Source organism: Podarcis tiliguerta (genome assembly GCF_965153285.1).
Source record: "Podarcis tiliguerta genome assembly, chromosome: 3".
Classification (NCBI taxonomy): domain Eukaryota; kingdom Metazoa; phylum Chordata; class Lepidosauria; order Squamata; family Lacertidae; genus Podarcis; species Podarcis tiliguerta.
The window spans coordinates 36,267,054-36,290,946 of NC_139536.1; the positions used below are offsets into that span (position 1 = coordinate 36,267,054).

A 23,893-nucleotide genomic window follows, 5' to 3' on the forward strand; every position below is an offset into this window, starting at 1 on the left:
AATTTTATGTTGCTGCGTCTTACATGCAATGTTATCAAGACAAGTCATTACCTGCCATTTTCTGACATTTACCAAATAATACAGTTACACACCAGTATAAGCCTTGTCCAAGAATTGCTGTTCAGCATTTAACTCATTATTCAAAGGTGAACAGGCAAATTTATATGGTTCATCTAAGACAAACCCTTTGCATAAATCCTAACATTTGGCAGAAGAAAATTGTATACGTAGGTTGAAACCAGACATTATGGGTTATATGTGACTACTGCTTTAACAGCACCCCTAAATTGTGGTTAGTTCACACAAACTATGGTAAACCATAGTTAATGATATACCGTGATTACACCTTTCTAGTCTGTGCTTTGTTTATTCCACATGCTAGCAAGGAAGAGAAGAACAATCTCTGGCATAGTATTTAATCTGAACCAGGGATTATGGTTTGTTTCACTCCCAACAAACCATAGCCTGTGACCACAATTTGTTGCCTTATAAATCGTGGTTGTTGGAGCAAAACAAGCCAATATCCCTGGTTCAGTCATAACATTATGTCAAGGATTGCAGTTTCTTTCCTCCATATGCTAGCAAGGAGAAAACAAAGAGCCTAGAAAAACAAGGTTCACAGTAAACCATTAGGTGTAGTTTACCATGATGTCTAAGTTGGGCCCCTAACTGAGACAACACCATTGATACTGGAAACAGTATTTTTAAACTACAGTATGCAGAAGTCCTCTCAATAGTGTGTTCAGAGCAGATAAATGCAACCTCATTGTAGTAATGAGCCAAATTAGACTACTTTGGGTTATGGTGACATACGCATTCAAGTCTTATTTTTAATATTAAATTAAGCGATATTACTGAATACATAGCATACTCTGCAATGTAGTGTTAGAGCTAAGGGTATAATTTTCTCCGTTGTTTGCAACTGGGTACTTTTTGTTCAACAGTCACACATAAAGAATGCATTAGATGAGTCACTTGTGCAGAATGGCATAAATATTGTATTTAATATGAAGTTAGAATGCTGAAGAAAACAAAAACAATATGATTATATTAATGCTTTAATGATATGCAGCCAGAGACTTATTTACAAATCTGAGTCTGAGGTGTACTTTTATAATTCAAATCAAAATAAACAAGTTTTCTTAGCAAGCTAGATACTTGTTCACAGTTCTTATGCTGAGCCTCAGAAAATCATGACATGGGGGGGGGGGGGAATGCTGCTGCTGCTGAAACAACATAGCTCAGTCTCCAAATTTCCCTTTATTTCTGAATTCTCTGAAGGCAGAGCTTAATTTGAATCAGATGAGAGACTTCAAATCACTATTCAGTATCAGGGCTCAACTCTTGGAGATATGAAAAAGAGTGGTTTTCAGCATATTCAGAGTGTGTTATGTAATGGCAGAATATTCGTAATCACCAGCCCCACATCTGGTAATAAACAAGGAATGGGTTTTCAACACTAAAGATTTTAATATGCAGTGATGTTTGAGATTTTCTGAGAAGCAGAATGTCAATCCCTAAAATAAAATATTTGAGCCCTGTCATATGCATTTTACATATCAAACATTGTGTGGGAGGTAAGGGGAAACCGAGTGCACACCAGGGGAAACATTGCTCTGTTTGGTCATAGTCTTTCTATCTCCTTTCCTCTGAAATGGCTTCTGAGTTTTTCCCCACCCATGCCTGGCAGTGGACAGATATGTGGGCAGCTGGCTTGGGGTAAGCAGATGTGCACTTTTTGTGCCTAGGAGTCTACTTTTCCATTCTTGTCAGTACTGTGAAGCCTATTATTATGGAGGAAGTTCCATAGGAAGGTCCATAGGAAGTTGTGCCACTTACTTCTCAGACATAAAAAGGACACAAAGGAACAGGGTATCATGTTGTACAGCAGCCTGAGCAATATTACTTTTAAGGATTGCCTTACGTGCCTACTCAGCCTCTTTGATCTGCAGAACTGGTACCTTCACAAGTGCCATATAATGTCTTTTCTGCATCTGCTTGATGCAGCCGCACAGAAAGACAGACTCGTATGCTTTGGGAACTCCCAGGCACTATTGCTATACTGTTTTAGATGCCTGCTAAACACTCTTTTTTAAAAAAAAAAAACAAAGGAAGCCTATCCATACACATAATTATTATCTGTTTATTATTGATCATTGTTTTATATTGTCCCATATCTCTCTAAATAAATATTTTACTATACTTCTGCTACTATAGTCTTCCACTTGTATGATTGGAGAATTAGACTGGTATATTTACTTGCCTGAGTGTGAGTATCCCCTATAGTACTAATTATTGTAGTGCAAGAAGGCATGTTGTGCCTGGAGATGGTGGCCAGGAACCTTTCCTAAAGATTGGTGAATGCTTCACTAACGTCTCACAGCTGTCCAATTTGTGTTAGTGAAAAAAGAGACTGCTTATAAATTACCGTACCTTCTAGAATTACTGTGTTACTGGTGGCTCTTCTGCTGAACCAAAAAAGGAAGTCCTATAGAAGCACAAAGGTTCAGTAAGTTTCCTATGCTGCCTTGAGGGCTTGGTTGTTGGAACTATTTCTTAGCAACGTTCCCCACCCCCCTTATATACAGAACTGTGTGCATCTCTATCTTTCCAGGTTGCTTTCAGTTTATTGTCCCATCTTTGTACTACTTCATAACACTCCAAGGGACAAAACAGTGAGTAATGGGTGCAGAGCAGGCGATGGAGATAAAAAATTGGATGTCCTTGGTTATCCTCTAGGGAATGCTTCCCTGAACGATGAATCACTCTACCCTTATTTGTGCATCCTCTTGTGCCTTAGGAGAAATTGTTTAAAATGTCGGGTAAGGGAGAAGATGAATAAATAATCATTCATTTGTCTTTTGCTCAGTGGCAGTTATTATAAAAATCATTTAAACATCTAGCAAACGGAAAAAGTCAAATCAATTTCTTAGCAGCACACCTTGGTGTTGTGAAATATTACTGTGCCTTTCACTTAGTGAGGCATCCAGAAGGTGCTGTTCCCTTGTCCAGTTTAATGTCTTTTCTGCATGAAAGCCATTGCCACCCTGTTCTTTCTTTCCCCTTTAAAGGTTAGCTGTCTTTTAAATTTGCACAGGTTTTCCTAGCAACAGCTGTCGGCTTTTCAGTAAGCATACCCTTAGGAAATTATGAAAATTTTAAGACCATCTAAATAGTGCTGGGACTTCTCTTCTACAGTGAATATGAGATACATGGCCAGTTTTATTTACCACTATACATTTTTTCTCTGGATCTACAGATCTGTCTTCCTAGTTCATATTTGATTTCTTTTTTCCAGACCAGTAGCAAAAGTGGATCTCAGAGGCCTTTAAAGCACTTGTAGCTTTTGAAAGAAGGTTCCTCACTGAGTAGTTCATTAATTTCCACTTGCACATTCTCAGATTCGAAACCTCCATACTAGTAAACAGTAACACTGGACATTTATATTGTTTAATTCCAGTATTCAAGGCACTTTACATTTTCTTTTAATGCAACAAAATATGCAATAATAGCAAGAATGTACTACATTTATTGTTGGGCTGGTGGGGGCAGGTGGAACATAGCATTTATATTTAATGGTTGTACATATTATGAAATTATTTCAATTTTTTCTTTTAATTCTTATTGAAAGTCCAGGATTATTATCTCCGCATTGCAGGTAGGAATGAGATTCAGGGAATAGGCTTGTCAAAAGACACATAATGAGATTATAATTTACTTGAGGCTTAAAGAAGGAGAAATCGCTTAAAATCTTGGTGACCGAACTTTACCAGCTTTCTGGGAAACCTAGCCAGATGGGCAGGGTATAAATAGTAAATTAGTAGTAGTAGTAGTAGTAGTAGTAGTAATTTTGTACTGCAGGGATGGGGAACCTCATGCCTAGGGGCACAAATGCAACCCTCCAGACCTCTCTGTTTCTCCCACAGGACTCTGCCCAGACTCTACCTCTTCTTGGCCCTGCTTTCCTTGAATGACTTTGCCTGGCTAAATTATGTTCTTGAACTGTAATAGTTTATCCACAACTCCGCTTCCAGTAGTATTTCAGTTGCACCTTGATGTCATTTTGTTTGTTCCAGTCATTTCTCATTTCCACCCATGTTATGTTTGTCATAGCCACTTAACTTCCTTATTAACTTCCTTTAAAAAAAAAAAAAAATTCAGACACATCTCTGGGTTAAGTCTGTAGACCTACAGCAGTAAAAATTACAGGCCAAAAAAAAAAAAAAAAGCGAGGATGGGACCCACTCTCATATCATTAGAGTGACTTGAATGTATGACTGGCAGCCAGGAAGCCATGTTGTTGTTTAGTCGTTCAGTCGTGTCCGACTCTTCGTGACCCCATGGACCAGAGCACGCCAGGCACTCCTGTCTTCCACTGCCACCCGCAGTTTGGTCAGGTTCATGTTCGTAGCTTCGAGAACACTGTCTAACCATCTCGTCTTCTGTCGTCCCCTTCTTCTTGTGCCCTCAATCTTTCCCAACATCCAGGTCTTTTCCAGGGAGTCTTCTCTTCTCATGAGGTGGCCAAAGTATTGGAGCCTCAGCTTTACGATCTGTCCTTCCAGTGAGCACTCAGGGCTGATTTCCTTAAGAATGGATGTGTTTGATCTTCTTGCAGTCCATGGGACTCTCAAGAGTCTCCTCCAGCACCATAATTCAAAAGCGTCAATTCTTCGGCGATCAGCCTTCTTTATGGTCCAGCTCTCACTTCCATACATCACTACTAGGAAAACCATAGCTTTTACTATACGGACCTTTGTTGGCAAGGTGATGTCTCTACTTTTTAAAATGTTGTCTAGGTTTGTCATTGCTTTCCTCCCAAGAAGCAGGCGTCTCTTAATTTCGTGGCTGCTGTCACCATCTGCAGCGATCACGGAGCCCAAGAAAGTAAAATCTCTCACTGCCTCCATTTCCTCCCCTTCTATTTGCCAGGAGGTGATGGGACCAGTGGCCATGATCTTCGTTTTTTTGATGTTGAGCTTCAGGAAGCCATACTTGGCACTTAATCTAGATCTCACAGAGCCAGAAATGGATGCACCTATCCCTAAAGTTAGGGACGCAAGTGGCGCTGTGGGTTAAACCACAGAGCCTAGGACTTGCCGATCAGAAGGTCGGCGGTTCGAATCCCCGTGATGGGGTGAGCTCCCGTTGCTCGGTCCCTGCTCCTGCCAACCTAGCAGTTCGAAAGCATGTCAAAGTGCAAGTAGATAAATAGGGACCACTCCGGCGGGAAGGTAAACGGTGTTTCCGTGTGCTACTCTGGTTCACCAGAAGCGGCTTAGTCATGCTGGCCACATGACCCGGAAGCTGTATGCGGACAAACGCCGGCTCCCTCGGCCTATAGAGCGAGATGAGTGCGCAACCCCAGAGTCGGTCACGACTGGACCTAATGGTCAGGGGTCCCTTTACCTTTTTATCCCTAAAGTTACTACAACATACTCAATGGCAGACAGACCTTCCTCAGACTGCATTGTGGTAAATGTATTGATGCTATCTAAACTGATCTTTTGTTTACTTCCCTAAGAATGTAGAAATCTTAGATTAAAGGTACTGTTCAACTGTGGCATTTGGAAGTTTATCTTAAGGACTAACAGGACTGCCTTTGTACTCTATTTCAGTAACTCAATAGTCTAGGATAAACTACCACCCCCACTTCCAGAGGCAGCATGGATTTTATTGCCAAGACACGGTCAAACTAGACATGATAGGGAAATAATGTTTCTTGTTCATGTGTATGCCTGTCTATGCATAAAGTAAAGAGCAGTGTTTATGTCTTACTTCAACGTGAAAAACTAATATTCACTAGCTGTATAAATGGGCAGACTTGGCGAAAAGCAGCTTACAATGTTCCTAAAATGCAGGGGGTGAAGGTTCAGATCCCCTAACCTGCATGCTGCTTTTCATGTTTTTGGGGGTTTTTTGTATGTGTGGATTGGACTGGCATATGAATCAACAAACATGGTTGTCTCTGTTGCATCTATTTTCACCCACAGACATTAAAAAAATAACAATAGTGCTCTACTTTAACATTTCGTAATTTGTTAGCAGGAATAAGTACTGCCATTGGGGTTCTCTTTGTGTAGGGCTGAATAATAGTGAGGAGATACCTTCAAATTTGGTTTAGCAGTCGTAACCGCAGTGATCCTGAGTCAAATAACATCCCCTGACTTTTAAAAAGTAGTAATATTAGAAAGAAACTAAGGTGGAAAATACTCAGGAGAAGATATATGCCTGAGCGCAATTTTTCCCTTCACTCGTTTTTCATCAGGTATCATCGGAGACAGTAAAATTACATGTCATCTTATCTTCAAGTATAGTTAATATAGATAGTCTTTAGGTCATGTCCTGGAAATAACACTGCCTTTTAAAACTTTTTTTGTGTCAAAATCAAATATATTGGCAATCTGTTGGCCATAACCTGTTACAGGATAAGAGTCAGGAAAAGTAACACACAAATCATATCCTTCTCCCTCACCCCCTGCAGTTCCCGCTGCTGTTTCTGCCTTGGTCCATTTTAAAATTCTGCTTGCTTCCAGAATGTCTGCATTTTGTTAGCATGTGTCATTTTACATTCTATGCTAAACTTGGGCAGAACTGTTACGTGCACAAAGAATGAGAACAGTAATTTTCACCCTTGTATCCCATTCTTGTTTTTCTTTTCTCTTGCAGCATGCATTACTTAGCTAGTTGAAGGACAGAAGAAAAAATGCAGGAAAACATAGAAACAAGATACTGTTGGTTTTGGCAGTCCACTTTTATAAACAAAGTGACACAAATTGAGGCAGAAATTCCTCAGGGATAAGAGAAGGGAACCAAAAGACTGAAAATGCAGCACAGAGCAAAGTCCCTTCCAGATGGTGTTTTAAATAAATTTATCAGGCGGGTATGAAGGACGATAATGAACATTCAGAATGGGGAGTGGCAGCCTTCCCTTGGGAGCCGAAACAACATGGTACTTTCTGTACATTGCAATTATTTGATTGCTGTCTAATTTCCCAGTGTGCAAAACAGTACAGAATCAATTTCTGTCGTTAATACAGCATATATCAATAACTTTATTAGAGAACGGCAAGTTGAACAATTGCTTTGGTAAATAAATAAATAAATAAATTGCATTTGTGTTGAAATGGATTATATAATACATAAACGTTGGAACCAGATTTCAAGAACACATCCTTAAAACCAATCTGCACATCAGTAAATTGGAATAAATTAATTTGTGAGTAACGCCTTCAATATCCTAAAATATATACTAGCTACTGAATACTACAAAAATTCCAGTGTGGTAAATCTTGATGGGCTAAGAAAATATTGGCTGCAAATGCTTTGATATAAAATAGCAACAAAACAATTGTTATAAGCTTTAGCTTTGAAATACCTTATCCCCATTATGAACCCAAAGGGAAGCATTTGATTATTTAACCTGAAACAAGCCATCTGTATATTTGAGCAATATTGTTATTTATAAAGCTCCATAAGTGTGTCTTGATTTTATTGTATATAGTTTTTAAATTGTTCTGCGCTGCTTAGGGAGCCTTGTTGTTGAAAGATGGGCTGAGACTTTTAAAAAATAAATACATAAACACTTTATATAATAGAAAAAAATGAATTGTGAGGAATTACGAGAGGGAAGAGAAGGATCACAGAGAGGCAAGAAAGAGATGAATATGAGGAAATGTAGATATATTTATTTATTTAAAGTCTGCAGGAGCAGAATGCAAAATAGGTCTGAGGATGGATCAGAAGAAAAACAGTGGAACTATCTAGGTGTTTGGGGAAAAAACATTTTTGTAAGGGAGACATTTGTCTACCAGGAAAGGAAAGGTGGTAGACCCAAGTAACTTTTTCTTCACTGTCGGCTTATGTCAGACTATAGCAACATAATTCAGGTCTCAGTACTAAAGGATTCACAGCATTTCCATTCCCTAGTTGCTTATGTAATTAGGGATTTGTGAAGCATTAGCTTCAAGTTCTCCATGGTTGAAAATATTTTGGAAAGACACACATATAATGTTGGTGTACTTTATAGTAACATCAGACAAAAGGGCTCATGTAGTGGACAGCTTCCATGATGACCGTGACTGGAACACATGCAACAGGAATAAAAGTCATGAAAATAATGTCTGCTCCCTCAGGAGGTTGTGGACTATCTTTCCTTGGAGGTTTTTAAGCAGAGGTTGGATGGCCGTTTGTCTTGGATGCTTTAGCTGAGATTCCTGCATTGCAGGGAGTTGGACTAGTTGACCCTTGGGATCCCTCCCAACTCTACAATTCTATGATTCTTGAACTTCAGCTGAAGCACTTGAAAACACCTATTACACATTTACGCAGAGAGTCTACTGAGCCTCCTCCAGATTGGATCGCTCAGTTGGTTGGAGCACAGTGCTGATAATGCCAAGGTTGCAGGTTTGATCCCCGTATGGGACAGCTGCATATACCTGCATTGCAGGGGGTTGGACTATATCAGTGGTTCTCAACCTGTGGGTCCCCAGATATTGTTGGACTACAACTCCCATCATGCCTGAGCTCTGGCCTTGTTAGCTAGGGGTGATTGGAGAAAGGCTGGACTAGATGATCCTCAGGGTCCCTTCCAACTCTACCGGTCGATGATTCTATGATTAAATTCTGAACTCATAATTAAAGATTCATAAGAATCTGTGCTGCCTTCAAGAGTCCCTCAACTTATCTGAAACCACAACTGAATGGCATAAGTAGGCCTGGGGAAGACTGTAGTGTTAGCAAGTGATCTTCCAGCACTCAGGCCCACTTGAGGATCGCCTAAAACAGTTGGCAAAGAAAGGTTCACTAGGCAGTTTAAATTATTATGTGGGTCCACCAGTTCTAAAGCGGCAAGTGTTGTGTTCCTGGATCAACAGCGAAAACAATACTGCCCAGTGCTGTAGCTTCTTTATTGCCAGTACCACTGCTTTTTTTTTTTAGTCACTGTGCATTAGGAGTTCCTTAGAAGGTTGGTTGGCGTCTTGTACGCCTGCTTCCGGCAACTCCTGCAGCCAAGCTGGTGCCAAAAATATTACTCTGGTTTCCTTTGGACTACATCAGTGAGGCCAAAAGGGAGTCATCATCTGGGTAGCCCAGGACCTCCATACACACCACCCAGGCCTGCACCCTGGAGAGTGTTAGCTATTTCACTCCTCTGATGCTGCGTTTGTGATTGGTGTAAATCACATACCTGTCTGAGAAGAGTGTGGGAAACGGAAGACAGTCTTGCTGTATGTACTTTGTAATGTATTTTCACTTTTACTTGTGCTTGTTATTCTCTCGGGGCTGGAGAGAACAGACACCATTATGCTTTTGTCTGTACATAGTGTGTAAATAAATAGTAGATTAGCTCTGCGATGTCTCACGCTTCTTGCTGTGTTATGCCAGAAGTGTAGTGTGCATATACCATCTGGTATATGTCGCTAGAAGCGCACCGGAAGAGAAGGGAGATGCCTTTTCCAGAGCTGCGCATACCGGAGGATGCTCAGAGTTCCGGGGGCTTTCAGGCACCCCCAGGGCGTTTTCCACTTTGGTGCTGCTAACACAGTGGATTCACTTCACCCCTAGTGGTGCTCTCCATTGTCTCTCAAGACAGACTGGTGCCAACAACAACAAAAAAGTGCATTGCCATTCCTGTCCTGGTCCACAATTCCGTGTTGATCCTAATATTGAGGTTGTCTGCTTTCAGCAAAACAATTGCTATGATATTAACCTGTCTAAATATTTATTTGCAATCCATAATTTTGTTCTAAGGCTGCTTTGGAGTTGAAGGTTCTCTGGCCTGCCCTGGTTCAGTCAGCTCTCCCATTCTTATTCATTATTAATCTATGCTCTGAATCATCAGCCCATGTGTTCCTGCTTATTTTTATTCTTCCCCAGAAATAGAAATTGATGGTTGTCTGTGCCTGCTTTTGATCTCTTCTGTATTTTAATTTTCAGTTCCCACTGAGAACGTTGCAACAGTTGCAGACTGTGCCAGTGTGATTGAGGGCGTAAGTCGAAGTCGCAATGCCTTGCTGAATGGAGACACAAAGAACTACGACTGGGATTCTGGGTATACATGCCATCAGCTAGGCAGTGGTGCTATCGTAGTGCAGTTGGCACAACCTTACATGATTGGATCAATTCGGTAAGATTTCTTTTTTATGAAAAGCTAGTTCACTAAGGGGAAAATTCATGCCTCCTGGATACCTTCCATATACAGCTTCAATTTCTTTAAGCAGCATCTGAAACAACACCATGTGTTAGTTGTTAAGATAGAGGATGGTGTGTTTTATTTATAAATCTTTTGCTATGTTATCTTTATAAGTTAAATAAATAAAAGGGGTGTGTGTGTGTGTGTGGGTGTGTGTGTGTATCATGTAGAAAGGTCAGTTGCTTTTCCTTGCTATGGGAATATTCTTCTTGTGCCGCAATAGCATGCAAAACATAACTTGAAAAACAAATCATGATGTACATTTAATATTAAAATAGTGACATAAATTGTTGCTGGGGATGGCATCAGAAACAGAGTGCTATAGATATTTATTATTATTATTATTATTATTATTATTATTATTATTATGTTATTTTACTATTTCTGCATATTTATCACAATATGCATAGCCCCCAAACATGCCTCAGTTAATCTACCTAATTCAGTTTTTTTATTGCTTGATGTAGTTGGAAATCATAGGCTTAGAAGACTCAATTAGTGCCATTTTCAGTGCCTGTTGACTGGCTAATTCTGTGTTTTCTTAAAATAGATTGTTAGATATTTTCTCCAGCTTACCTCCTCAACTATGAGGTTTATGGGGTAATGGGTATATTAGATAGAATGTTGGTGTTAGACCAAGGAAACATGGATTCAAGGCCATGAATCTTACCACATGATCTTAGATGGAGAAATAGTAACAGCAAGGGTAAAAAGGTAGAAGGTAAATTACCCCTGAAAGCTAAGTCCCGTCACAGACGACTCTGGGGTTGTGGTGCTCATCTCGCTTTACAGGCCGAGGGAGCCGGCGTTTGTCCGCAGACAGTTTTTCCGGGTCATGTGGCCAGCATGACTAAGCCGCTTTTGGCGAAACCAGAGCAGCGCACGGAAACGCCGTTTACCTTTCTGCCGGAGTGGTACCTATTTATCTACTTGCACTGGTGTGCTTTCGAACTGCTAGGTTGGCAGGAGCTGGGACAGAGCAACGGGAGCTCAGCACGTCGTGGGGATTCGAACCGCCGACCTTCTGATCAGCAAGCCCTAGGCTCAGTGGTTTAGACCACAGCGCGACCCGCGCAGGTAGGGTAGCCTTTTCTTTCTGGGCACCATGGGCCAGTAGTGGAATGTGGACAGAGGTAAAACTGGGCAGAACAATGAATGCATTTTGTGTGTGTGTGCCGTAGGCTAGTTTTTACACACATATCCCTCTCCGCCCTACATCCAAGCAAGCAAGAAGAATCAACAGAGTTCAAAGCACATTCCAGCCAAGCAAATGCACTCAAAGAGGGTGTGAAGCATGACCAGTGGGGTGGAGAGGGGGGGGCTGGGGAGAATTTCAGGAGCCAGATAGAGAGGCTTGGAAGGATACATTTGGCCCGTAGGCCTGAGATTCCCCCTACCTGCCTTACAGGGTTATTGTGAGGGTAACACTGCAGTCAGAGCAAGTACACTGCTCCTTGAAGGAAAGGCCAGATAATGCACTACATAATTCATACGTACTACACTATTTTTATAAAGGTAAGTTGAACTATTCAAGATGCATTATCAAAGAAACATGGCAAGAGCTTTGGACAATTCCAAAATCCTTAACTCCAAACATGAGATCTTCAGAAGGATTCCCCATGAATGTAACATTTTGTATTTTAAATACAGTGGTACCTCGGGTTAAGTACTTAATTCGTTCCGGAGGTCCGTTCTTAACCTGAAACTGTTCTTAACCTGAAGCACCACTTTAGCTAATGGGGCCTCCCACTGCTGCCGCACCGCCGGAGCACGATTTCTGTTCTCATCCTAAAGCAAAGTTCTTAAACTGAAGCACTATTTCTAGGTTAGCAGTCTGTAACCTGAAGCGTATGTATCCTGAAGCGTATGTAACCCGAGTTACCACTGTAAACAAAAACAAATAAGACACCAGAAAACCTATCCAGAACAGACATTCTGTAAAATAAGCTATGATATCAGTCAATATCCTTTTTATAAGATCAGATCCTTACTTTAATTCCTCACAATTCAGTTTTTCAAGTGCTTAGTGTATGTATTTATTTTTTAAAAGTCTTAGCCCATCTTTCAACAAGGCTTCCTAAGCAGCTCAGAACACTTTAAAAACAGTATATTATAAAATTAGGAGACACTTACAAAGCTTTATAAATAATAATACTGCTCAAATGTGCAGATGGCTCGTTTCAGGTTAAATAATCAAATGCTTCCCTTTGGGCTCATGATGGGGATAAGGTATTTCAAAGCCAAAGCTTATAACAATTGTTTTGTTGTTTTAAATCAAAGCATTTGCAAAATCCTTGCATTTAGTAATGCTGTTCTCTGTCCCTTACGCTTTTGGTATTAAGACACTTTCATAAGTGAGGGATAAAATAAGGTATACTCTTTTCAAGGAGGCTGTACTGCTTTGGCTTTTTCTGTGTGCTTTTGGGAAGTGTTGACATAATAATAAATAATAAATAATAAATTTTATTTATATCCCGCCCTCCCCAGCCGAAGCCGGGCTCAGGGCGGCTAACAACAATAAAACAGTACAAAAGTACAGCACAAACAACACTCTAAAATCATTCATTATAAAATTAATTAATTCAAGCCACTGGCAACCATTGGGCCAGAGCTTCGCAAAGATTGCCGAGGGAGGGAGTCAGGCTGTGCCCTGGCCAAAGGCCTGGTGGAACAGTTCTGTCTTGCAGGCCCTGCGGAAAGATGTTAAGTCCCGCAGGGCCCTGGTCTCTTGTGACAGAGTGTTCCACCAGATCGGAGCCACAGCCAGAAAAGCCCTGGCTCTAGTTGAGGCCAGCCTAACTTCTCTGTGGCTTGGGACCTTCAAGATGTTTTTATTTGAAGACCGTAAGTTTCTCTGTGGGGCATACCAGGAAAGGCGGTCCCGTAGGTATGAGGGTCCTAGGCCGTATAGGGCTTTAAAGGTTAAAACCAGCACCTTAAACCTGATCCTGTACTCCACCAGGAGCCAGTGCAGCTGGTATAGCACCGGGCGAATGTGATCTCGCAGCGAAGACCCCGTAAGGAGTCTTGATGCAGCATTCTGCACCCGCTGGAGTTTCTGGGTCAGTCTCAAGGGCAGCCCCACGTAGAGCGAGTTACAATAATCCAGTCTGGAGGTGACCGTCGCGTGGATCACAGTGGCTAGGTCAGGGTGAGAGAGGTAAGGAGCCAACTGCTTAGCTTGGTGGAGATGGAAAAATGCCGCCTTTGTTATAGCTGCAATCTGCGCCTCCATGGAAAAGGAGGTGTCGAAGATTACACCCAAACTCTTAACGGATGGTGCTGGCACTAATTGCGCCCCAGCAAGAGATGGGAGTTGCCCTCCAATCCACATGCCACATAAGACAAGATGAAAAAGAAAAGATATCTGAAATTACAGTGCATCAGTGCAGGTGGATGAAACTGCAGATCTCCCTACACTGGCAGGGATTAGTGAGAGTGAAACTTCACAGGCAGGCATTTACGGCTTACAAGTAGATCATTGACCTCCTTGCTAACTGGATATGGCAGCTACTAGTGACATTCAGGTTCATTTTGTCACAGGGAAGTTCTTTTTTATTTCTGAAATACCTTCTATATTTGAAAGTAAATATATTCGCAGATAATCAGTTTTATCACCAACACCCTCCAAACAAAGCTGTCAGGCAATGCATACATTATCCTTTATCTTTTACTCCCTCCTCCCCTTCCTTACTTCATTAGTATAGATTAACTCCTCGCGTTTGCTTATAGTTAGAGAGCAACTTTCGTTGCAAAAGGCTTTGCAGTCTTTATATTGTTGGTCCTGACAACAGATATATTTCACTACTATACCAGATGTATTGATAAAGGAATTGCCGATGAAAGCCTACCACATTGTTTAGGGATTTGAATTATTGTAATCTAGTGGTGTTAGAGTCTCCAGGGAGTACTGATCAATGCTGCTAAAACAAATGCATCTAACTTGTGTGGTGCATCTAGACTCACATGTCACCCTAACAACTTACTGTCCATACATGGTGGAACTTTGGCTTCGCCTGCATCTGTTGCACAGCACAGATTAGGCTTCACGGATAACTGCAGGATTCTGAGCAGATCCAAATGTATCTTCTATTTATCACTAAAAGTTATCAGGTGAACTTCAGTGTAAGTAATCTTAATATTTTATTCTACCCCCCCCCCAATATATATATATTGAAGTACTTTTCTTTGTGATATTTTCATGATTTTCACACATAGATTTTGATCATTCAGATGAAGCATTAGCATCTTAGAGGTGACCAGGCAACTGACTCTGTTTTTCGTTCACAGTTATCACAAAAAGTCCCATTTCAAACTTGGAAACAGTTATAAAAAAACCGTTATATAAAAAATCTAAATTGTGTGAATTACAGCTATTATCTTCTGGACAATTGTATTATAAAACTTACATATTTCATAAAGCTTACATATGGTACGTACCAAGCAAGAATAGTATTTGGGGAGAATAAACTTTTACTACAATGGCAGGTTTACATTTTGTAAAAGTGCTTCTGTTGTGCATATTGCCAGGAGTTTATTTCTCAAGTAGCTTGTTAACATTACAGGGATATTGTGAGGATAAAATTAACCCCATCACATCTTTGGAGCAAGTGTGAAATAAAGGTGTGGTGTGTAATTAAATACACAATATTATAGACAGAAAAGGTAATGTGTGGGAACTGCTGGAGCATCCATCATGATATATGTGTTTTGACTAGTCACAATGACTATGTCCTACCTCCCTGGTTGGAAGCAGTATGCCTCTGGATACCAATTGCTAGGAATCAGAAGTAGGATAGTGTTGTTGTCTTTCTTTCAGGCTTCCTATAGACATTTGGTTGTCTATTGTGAGAGCAGGGTCCTAGATTAAATTGCCACTGCCCTGATCCTCTTACTAAGTTCTTATAATTTCTTATTATGATTCATGTCTGCCTTTTAGCTGCAGGGTGGATCACCATCATTAATGATTAAGTTTTTTACATGCTGAATATAATTACTATAGTAAATCAGTAAAAAATGTATTACATTTGTTCTGCACAAAAGGTATTACAAAAGATTTTTATGTATATCTAAAAACACTACACATTGTAAATTGGGCCCTATATATATCTCTTTACAGAGACATACTAGTACAGTGGTAGCTTGGTTTATGAACTTAATCCGTTCCGGAAGTCCGTTCTTAAACCAAAACCGTTCTTAAACCAAGGCACAATTTTCCTAATGAGGCCTGCCACCGCCGGTGCCCTTCCACCTTTCGGATTCTGTTCTTAGACCGAGGTAAAGTTGTCAAACCAAGACACTATTTCCGGTTTTGCGGAGTTTGTAAATCGAATTGTTCTTAAACTGGACTGTTCTTAAACCAAGGTACCACTGTATTGTTTTAATGTGCCTATTTTTAAAAATCTAAATCCACCAAATGTGTTGCTAAAGTACAAATAACAAACTTGTCAAAATTCTAGTGGGATTTTTCCGTGGCAGCTTAATGTTGTTACATTTTCATCCATTTAAAGTACAGTATTCAAAACACATTATTCTTGTGTTTTTTTCAGCACTGAACCTCCTCACAATAGCTCTGCGTTGCAGTCCTCAGAAATAAACAATCCAGCAGTTTTGTTTTTTAGAATTTGCTTCCCAACAACGTCTCAAAGCGCTTCAACAATAAAAACATCAACATTAAAAAATGTATATAAAAACAGTTTCAAGTCCAATACAGATGTAGAACTCCAGGTTCTACAGGGAAACCTTGTGAAATATAAGAAAAGGATATAACTGCCAACTATCAGCTAATCAAGAGCACTTACAATCCTCTCTCTATATATATATGTATAATGTATATAATAATCTACACACACACATCCCATACGGGGGAGGGAGCAGAAATTCTGTACTCAACGGATAACAGAGTCTAGACCTGGGGTTATGAGCCAAGGAAGATTAATTCTGTGACTGCCCCATTTTAAAGCGAAACTCCTCTTCTCTATTTTTAATGGATACATATTCTCCCCCTAGAGTGCTAGGCTCTGAGATTCTTACTAAAATGTAAGGTGGTGCAATCAAATTTTTATTACACTCATTGCTACCTATTTCAATTAATGGACTTCTAGCAAGGTTGATGCTTCTGAGGCAAATGTTTAATATTCTGGATATTGCAGGAAGTGAGCCGGATGAACTTCAAGTTCACTCAGCATTTCTTCCTACAGCCCAGAGGGCAAGATTGACTAACGAAGGCTAATTTAACATTTTCTTCTAATATAAGAAGCCTTTGTAGCAGAAACAGCATTGCCCTAAACTGTTTTTTTCCCTGTGATGTGTGCAGTTCTGCCTCCTTCACTTAAACATTCTCTTTCTATCCTAGTGTATCCATCACAGCACAACCTAGCCTACTCATTAATGTTTACTGCGGTACCTTGCTCAGAATACATTTGAAGGATTAGTATGTGGCATGAAATGTGGCCCTTGTGCCCAGAGTGCACTAGTGAATATTTATACTGGCACCTGAGAGGCATTTTGTGGTAGTCTGAAAGGGCAGTTCATGCAGACTGAATTCTGTGCAACATGTATTTTTCTTTAGCTTCTAATTATTCAGATGGTATCATGGAGAGGCAAATAAGAAACTTCAGTTGGGCTACTGTTGACTTGTGCAAAAAAGTACAATTTACCTCTTTTTAAATTCACTTTCAGGGGTTTAGGTGGGTCAGCATTCCAAAAACAGAAAGGTTCAGTGAACCAGGCCACATGTTGCTGACCTGGAAGTTGCTATTTTGTCCCCATATGCATGAATACTTGTCAGCAGAGGATAACACCTCAAACATCTTGCCTTACCCTATAGATGCCCAATTGACTTCTTCAGTCTGCCAAACTGGCACTGTTACAGGTGCCACACAATACTCGTTCTGTATTTGTAAATAATAATAATATTTTGGTGTGGCAGCACCCACAATTTGGGACTCTGTGCCTTTTCACATCAGGCAGGCTCTTTAACTGTACAGGTGCCTTCTAAGAACATTTTTGTTTAGACAAGCCTACCTAGATACGTGGAATGTTTACATGTAAATTCTATGAAATAAATAAGTAAACTAAATATCATGAAGTTCACTCTAATTTACATAGTCATTAAGTTACTATAAATCTCTTTATCCTGTTACACTGAGACATTTTAGGAGTGATAGCACATTTTACCTTACTGCATTTTTAGCTATTCTCATCCACAGTTGTGTGTTTTGAATCAACTTAATATAGGCTTCAGCACTGTGGACAGCACTTAGTGCCCTGTGGGGCTATAGCAATACAGTGGTACCTCGGGTTAAGAACTTAATTCGTTCCGGAGGTCCGTTCTTAACCTGAAACTGTTCTTAACCTGAAGCACCACTTTAGCTAATGGGGCCTTCCGCTACCGCCGTGCCACCGGAGCACGATTTCTGTTCTCATCCTGAAGCAAAGTTCTTAACCCGAGGTGCTATTTCTGGGTTAGCAGAGTCTGTAACCTGAAGCGTATGTAACCTGAAGCGTATGTAACCCGAGGTACCACTATAGTTCATCCTGTACTATACAGAACCCAAGTGTGTCCACAGAACCTGTTTGCCAAGAAACTCCTAGAATTTAGTAAAAAGGTAAAGGTACCCCTGCCCGTACGGGCCAGTCTTGACAGACTCTAGGGTTGTGCGCCCATCTCACTCAAAGAGGCCGGGGGCCAGCGCTGTCCGAAGACACTTCCGGGTCACGTGGCCAGCGTGACATCGCTGCTCTGGCGAGCCAGAGCCACACACGGAAACGCCGTTTACCTTCCCACTAGTAAGCGGTCCCTATTTATCTACTTGCACCCGGGAGTGCTTTCGAACTGCTAGGTTGGCAGGCGCTGGGACCGAACAACGGGAGCGCACCCCGCCGCGGGGATTTGAACCACCGACCTTTTGATCGGCAAGCCCTAGGCGCTGAGGCTTTAACCCACAGCGCCACCCGCGTCCCTTAAATCCCTAGAATTTACTAGCCTTCAAACTAGCATCTTACTGTACCTTCTTACTAGCCTTGAATATTTGAACCGAGGAAATGTATTGGGAATCTGAGGTGAGATGCCCACATAGCAAAAGTTACCCACACTTCCAGCCGCCACACACAGGCAACTTAAGATCCAAAATAGTTTACTACTGTAGAAGATTAGGCTTTAGTAATACAGTTCCAGACCTTGATATACATACAGTTTGTAGCCTTTGGAGATGCAGATACAGATATATACAAGTACAAAGTATCTCTGTTGTTCCAGCTTCAAGACGTAAAACAGACTCCCAACTTATAGAGGGACTCACTGACTGACATGCCTTAACCGCTTATAAAGATGGCACTGGGCCATTGGCATAGCAACTGGCTTAGCTGATCATGCACCTGTTGGCTTATCTCATACATGGGATGATTTGTGCTCATGAAGGAAATTAAGCCCTTCCTCCATGTCCAGTTTCTCCAACAGGAAACCACAAAGTCCCATAATGATAAAAAGTATTCTCTTGGGGAAAAATAATAGATTCCTTGGAGGGGAAATTACATATGTTTTTGCTTTTATCCATACTTGTAATTAAAAAGTGTTACGATGATTTATATCTGTGTTTATCTCATCACACATCTAAGATTCTGCCCTTAAGTTGACAGATATTTTTAATAAGCAAGTTAGCTACAATCTTGCTTAGAGGCACCAAAAGACTTTTACAGCTACATAGAAAGATAGTGGGTGAGAAAGCAGAATTTCAGATAGCTGAGTCTTTCTTCTGACCAAGTGTGCAATGATGCCTTTGGGAATTCTGACTGAATCAGCTCTAAATTTTTAATTTGCAGGAAGTCAGCACTAATGAGAACTTTAGTTTTCCTTCAGAAGCCTTTTATTTTTGCTTCTGAAATGATGACTTATTAATATTATTAACAACCAGGCTTAAGCAGAGGGTTCTGGAACAGCTTTTGTAAAGCTTGTTTGACCAGCCTATCTTAACCCCAGACAGTGTCAAAGGTTTTAGAGATGCTGAGGGCAGTTTATTATTGAATGCCATGCCCTTTAGGTACCCAGGCTTCTGAATTAGTGAATATTTTCCCAGAACCTAACAGGGTTTATGTTTATCTCATAGCTATCAACCAACAGCATCATTAAAGAGGGGAAATGAGGCTGCTGGTAGTGCAGGGTGAAATAATTTTTGCAGAAATAATGTTTTTATCAGCAGTTGAAAGTAGCAAGATATCTTCAATAGGAATAAAGGAATACATTACAGAAAACTTAAATATTCTTCTAAGAAAGCTGTATGCGGTCTATAGAAAAAGTTATGCTTTTATTTTGGTAAGAGAAAGATGTGTGGTTAAATTGCATTTTAAATTAAAGTAGAAGCAGCGAGTTTTGCAGCTTCTTTGGTGACATGCTGCTGTCATTTGATATAGGCATGATAAGAAAACTCCTGCTTGTTAGCTCTCAGATGGCCTATAAAAACTATTTATGGAAATATACTGCATTGCTTCCTAAATTTAAATGATAGGAGATTCCCTCAGATTAAGAAAGGTACCATTGAGTGCAAGAGTATGCCTGCAGGGTTATTGAACAGACTTAAGGAAGTTGTAGAAGGCAATAACGACATGGCCCAGGGAGAGAGGGGAAAATAGTGGAAGTGAACAGCTGGCTTCGCAAATGGTGTAAACAGGAACGGTTTGGATTCTTCGATCATGGACTGCAGTTTCTGGAAGATGGACTTCTGGCAAGCGATGGGCTGCACCTCACAACGGTTGGGAGGAATGTTTTTGCCAAAAATCTCAGAAACCTCATCAGGAGGGCTTTAAACTGACTAATGTGGGGGAGGGAGACAGTGCTCCTGAAGGTAGGAGTCTATCAACTGATGAAGATGATCATCCAAATGTCATAGACCAAATGGAGCAAACAGCACGCAGACCTGGTGGTGGGAGGAAAAAATCCTTAAATAAGAGACACGGGGGAATGATTAATGGACTTCAATGTCTGTACACTAATGCGCAAAGCATGGGAAATAAACAAGATGAGCTTGAGCTCTTGGTACAGCAAACTAAATATGACATAATAGGCATCACTGAAACCTGGTGGGATAAGTCCCACGATTGGAATGTAATAATGGAGGGATACAATCTATTTCAGAGAAACAGACCAGACAAGAAAGGAGGAGGAGTGGCATTATATGTCAGGGATGTGTATACCTGTGAAGAGATCCAAGATTTAGAACCTCAAAGCCAAAGTGAGAGCATTTGGGTCAAAATTAAGGGAGAGAAGAATAACAGAGACCTCATTGTGGGAGTTTACTATAGATCCCCAAGCCAAACGGAGGACATAGATGACTCCTTCCTGGAACAGATGGCCAAACATGCAAAAGGAAGGGAGATAGTAGTAATGGGGGACTTCAATTACCCGGATATTTGTTGGATGTCAAACTCAGCCAAGAGCATAAGGTCAAACAGATTCCTCACTGGCCTTGCAGACAACTTCATTGTCCAGAAAGTGGGAGAAGCAACAAGAGGAACAGCCATTTTAGATCTGGTCCTAACCAATGCTGATGACCTGGTTAGTGGGGTAGAAGTGGAAGGATCATTAGGCGCGAGTGATCATGCTCTTCTGAAGTTTACTATACAGCGGAAAGGAGCAGCCAAGCATACTAGGACTCAATTTCTTGACTTTAAGAAAGCCGACTTCATAAAACTTAGGGAAGTGCTGGGTGAGATCCCATGGACAGTAATACTAAAAGGAAAGGGAGTTCATGATGGCTGGGAGTTTGTTAAGAGGGAGATAGTAAAAGCACAACTTCAGGCAATACCAATGAGACGGAAACATGGAAGGTGCCTAAAGAAGCCAGGGTGGCTATCTAAAGAACTTCTAACTGAGTTAAGATTAAAAAAGGATGTGTACAAAAAATGGAAAAGGGGGGAAACCACCAAAGAGGAATTCAAACAAATAGCCAGCACATGTAGACACAAAGTCAGAAAAGCTAAGGCACAGAATGAACTCAGGCTTGCTAGAGAGGTTAAAAGCAACAAAAAAGGCTTTTATGGGTATGTTCGTAGCAAAAGGAGGAACAAAGAAACAGTGGGGTCACTCAGAGGAGAAGATGGTGAAATGCAAACAGGGGACACAGAAAGGGCTGAACTCCTCAATGCCTTCTTTGCCTCAGTCTTCTCCGATAAAGAAAACAATGCCCGACCTGAAGAATTTGGAGGAAATGATTCAGCAGAGGAAACACAGCCCAGAATAACTAAGGAGATAGTACAAGAATACTTGGCTAGTTTAGATGTATTCAAGTCTCCAGGGCCAGATGAACTGCATCCAAGAGTATTAAAAGAACTGGCAGATGTGATCTCAGAACCACTGGCAGTCATCTTTGAGAATTCCTGGAGAACAGGCGAAGTACCGGCAGACTGGAGGAGGGCAAATGTTGTCCCTATTTTCAAAAAGGGGAAAAGAGAGGACCCAAATAATTACCGCCCAGTCAGTCTGACATCAATACCAGGGAAGATTCTGGAGCAGATCATTAAGCAAACAGTCTGTGAGCACCTAGAAAGGAATGCTGTGATCACCAATAGTCAGCATGGATTTCTGAAAAATAAGTCATGTCAGACTAACCTGATCTCGTTTTATGACAGAATTACAAGCCTGGTAGATGAAGGGAATGCAGTGGATGTAGCCTACCTTGATTTCAGCAAGGCATTTGACAAGGTGCCCCATGATATTCTTGTAAAGAAGCTGGTAAAATGCGGTCTTGACTATGCTACCACTCAGTGGATTTGTAACTGGCTGACTGACCGGACCCAAAGGGTGCTCATCAATGGTTCCTCTTCATCCTGGAGAAGAGTGACTAGTGGGGTGCCACAGGGTTCTGTCTTGGGCCCGGTCTTATTCAACATCTTTATCAACGACTTGGAGGATGGACTCAAGGGCATCCTGATCAAATTTGCAGATGACACCAAACTGGGAGGGGTGGCTAACACCCCAGAGGACAGGATCACACTTCAAAACGACCTTGACAGATTAGAGAACTGGGCCAAAACAAACAAGATGAATTTTAACAGGGAGAAATGTAAAGTATTGCACTTGGGCAAAAAAAATGAGAGGCACAAATACAAGATGGGTGACACCTGGCTTGAGAGCAGTACATGTGAAAAGGATCTAGGAGTCTTGGTTGACCACAAACTTGACATGAGCCAACAGTGTGACGCGGCAGCTAAAAAAGCCAATGCAATTCTGGGCTGCATCAATAGGAGTATAGCATCTAGATCAAGGGAAGTAATAGTGCCACTGTATTCTGCTCTGGTCAGACCTCACCTGGAGTACTGTGTCCAGTTCTGGGCACCACAGTTCAAGAAGGACACTGACAAACTGGAACGTGTCCAGAGGAGGGCAACCAAAATGGTCAAAGGCCTGGAAACGATGCCTTATGAGGAACGTCTAAGGGAGCTGGGCATGTTTAGCCTGGAGAAGAGGAGGTTAAGGGGTGATATGATAGCCATGTTCAAATATATGAAGGGATGTCACATGGAGGAGGGAGAAAGGTTGTTTTCTCCTGCTCCAGAGAAGCGGACACGGAGCAATGGATCCAAACTACAAGAAAGAAGATTCCACCTAAACATTAGGAAGAACTTCCTGACAGTAAGAGCTGTTCGACAGTGGAATTTGCTGCCAAGGAGTGTGGTGGAGTCTCCTTCTTTGGAGGTCTTTAAGCAGAGGCTTGACAACCATATGTCAGGAGTGCTCTGATGGTGTTTCCTGCTTGGCAGGGGGTTGGACTCGATGGCCCTTGTGGTCTCTTCCAACTCTATGATTCTATGATTCTATAAGGATTTGTTCAAAAGGGGTGGTGGGTAAAGGAGCAGATTGCTAAAAACATTAATCCAACAATAAATATGTCTTTAAATGTGTATCAGAAGCAGGAAACTGACCAGGGCGGCTGGCCAGATTTGCACTCTTCAGGGTGTCTGTATATCTACTGATAAAAAAGTGAAATGCTGGCTGTAGGTTTTGGAGGGCCCTTGGTTCCAGACTTCCTCCATGGACCACCCTCCCTCATTGAGTCTTCTCATCACTATTAGCAACAGCTATTTCTGTTGTTCTTCTTCCAAATCATTAATCCAGTTTCAAAAAGCTTTTGACAGAGTACCTCATCAAAGACTCCTGAATACGCTTAGCAGTCATGGCATAAAAGAAGTCATTTTGTGGAACACTGGTTATGAAACAGGAAACGCGAATAGGAATAAATGGACAGGTCTCCCAGTGGAAGGATGTTGAAGGTGAAGTTCCCCAACTTCTTCATAAATAATTTAGAATTAGAGCAGTGAAGTGGCCAAGATTGCTGATGATCCTAAATTGTTCAGTGTGGTTGAAATAAATAGAAATTGTGAAGAGTTCTGAAAGGATCTCTCCAAAGTAGCTGGTAAAATGGCAAATGCAATTCAATGTAAAGAGGTTGTTGTGAAATTAAAAACAACAAAAAAAAAACTTTAGGTTCACCAAAAGTTCCATTATTTCGAGCTCTTAGTACACCTGCTCTTGTGAGAGTCACAAAGGTCTTTAAGCTCAATCAGAATGCAGTAACATTTATGCAAAACATTCAGTACACAAGGTACAACTTTTAACTTTCACAAATTCGCAATGGAAAAGAACAAACTAGTTTCAACATTCCTCAACCTTTATAAATAAAATTGTTTGCCCTTTAGCATCAG

The 23,893-nt window shown here is 41.0% G+C and overlaps 1 protein-coding gene across 4 annotated transcripts in view; it reads left to right on the forward strand.

Annotated features, from left to right (window-relative positions):
• BTBD9 (BTB domain containing 9) overlaps positions 1 to 23,893 on the forward strand; it is a 144,573-nt gene that overhangs the window by 81,710 nt on the left and 38,970 nt on the right. For all 4 annotated transcript variants that reach the window (XM_083434499.1, XM_083434497.1, XM_083434500.1 and 1 more), the window contains exon 8: positions 9,940 to 10,129. In XM_083434499.1, coding sequence (XP_083290625.1) covers positions 9,940 to 10,129 — 190 coding nt within the window. The remainder of the gene's footprint in view (positions 1 to 9,939; positions 10,130 to 23,893) is intronic.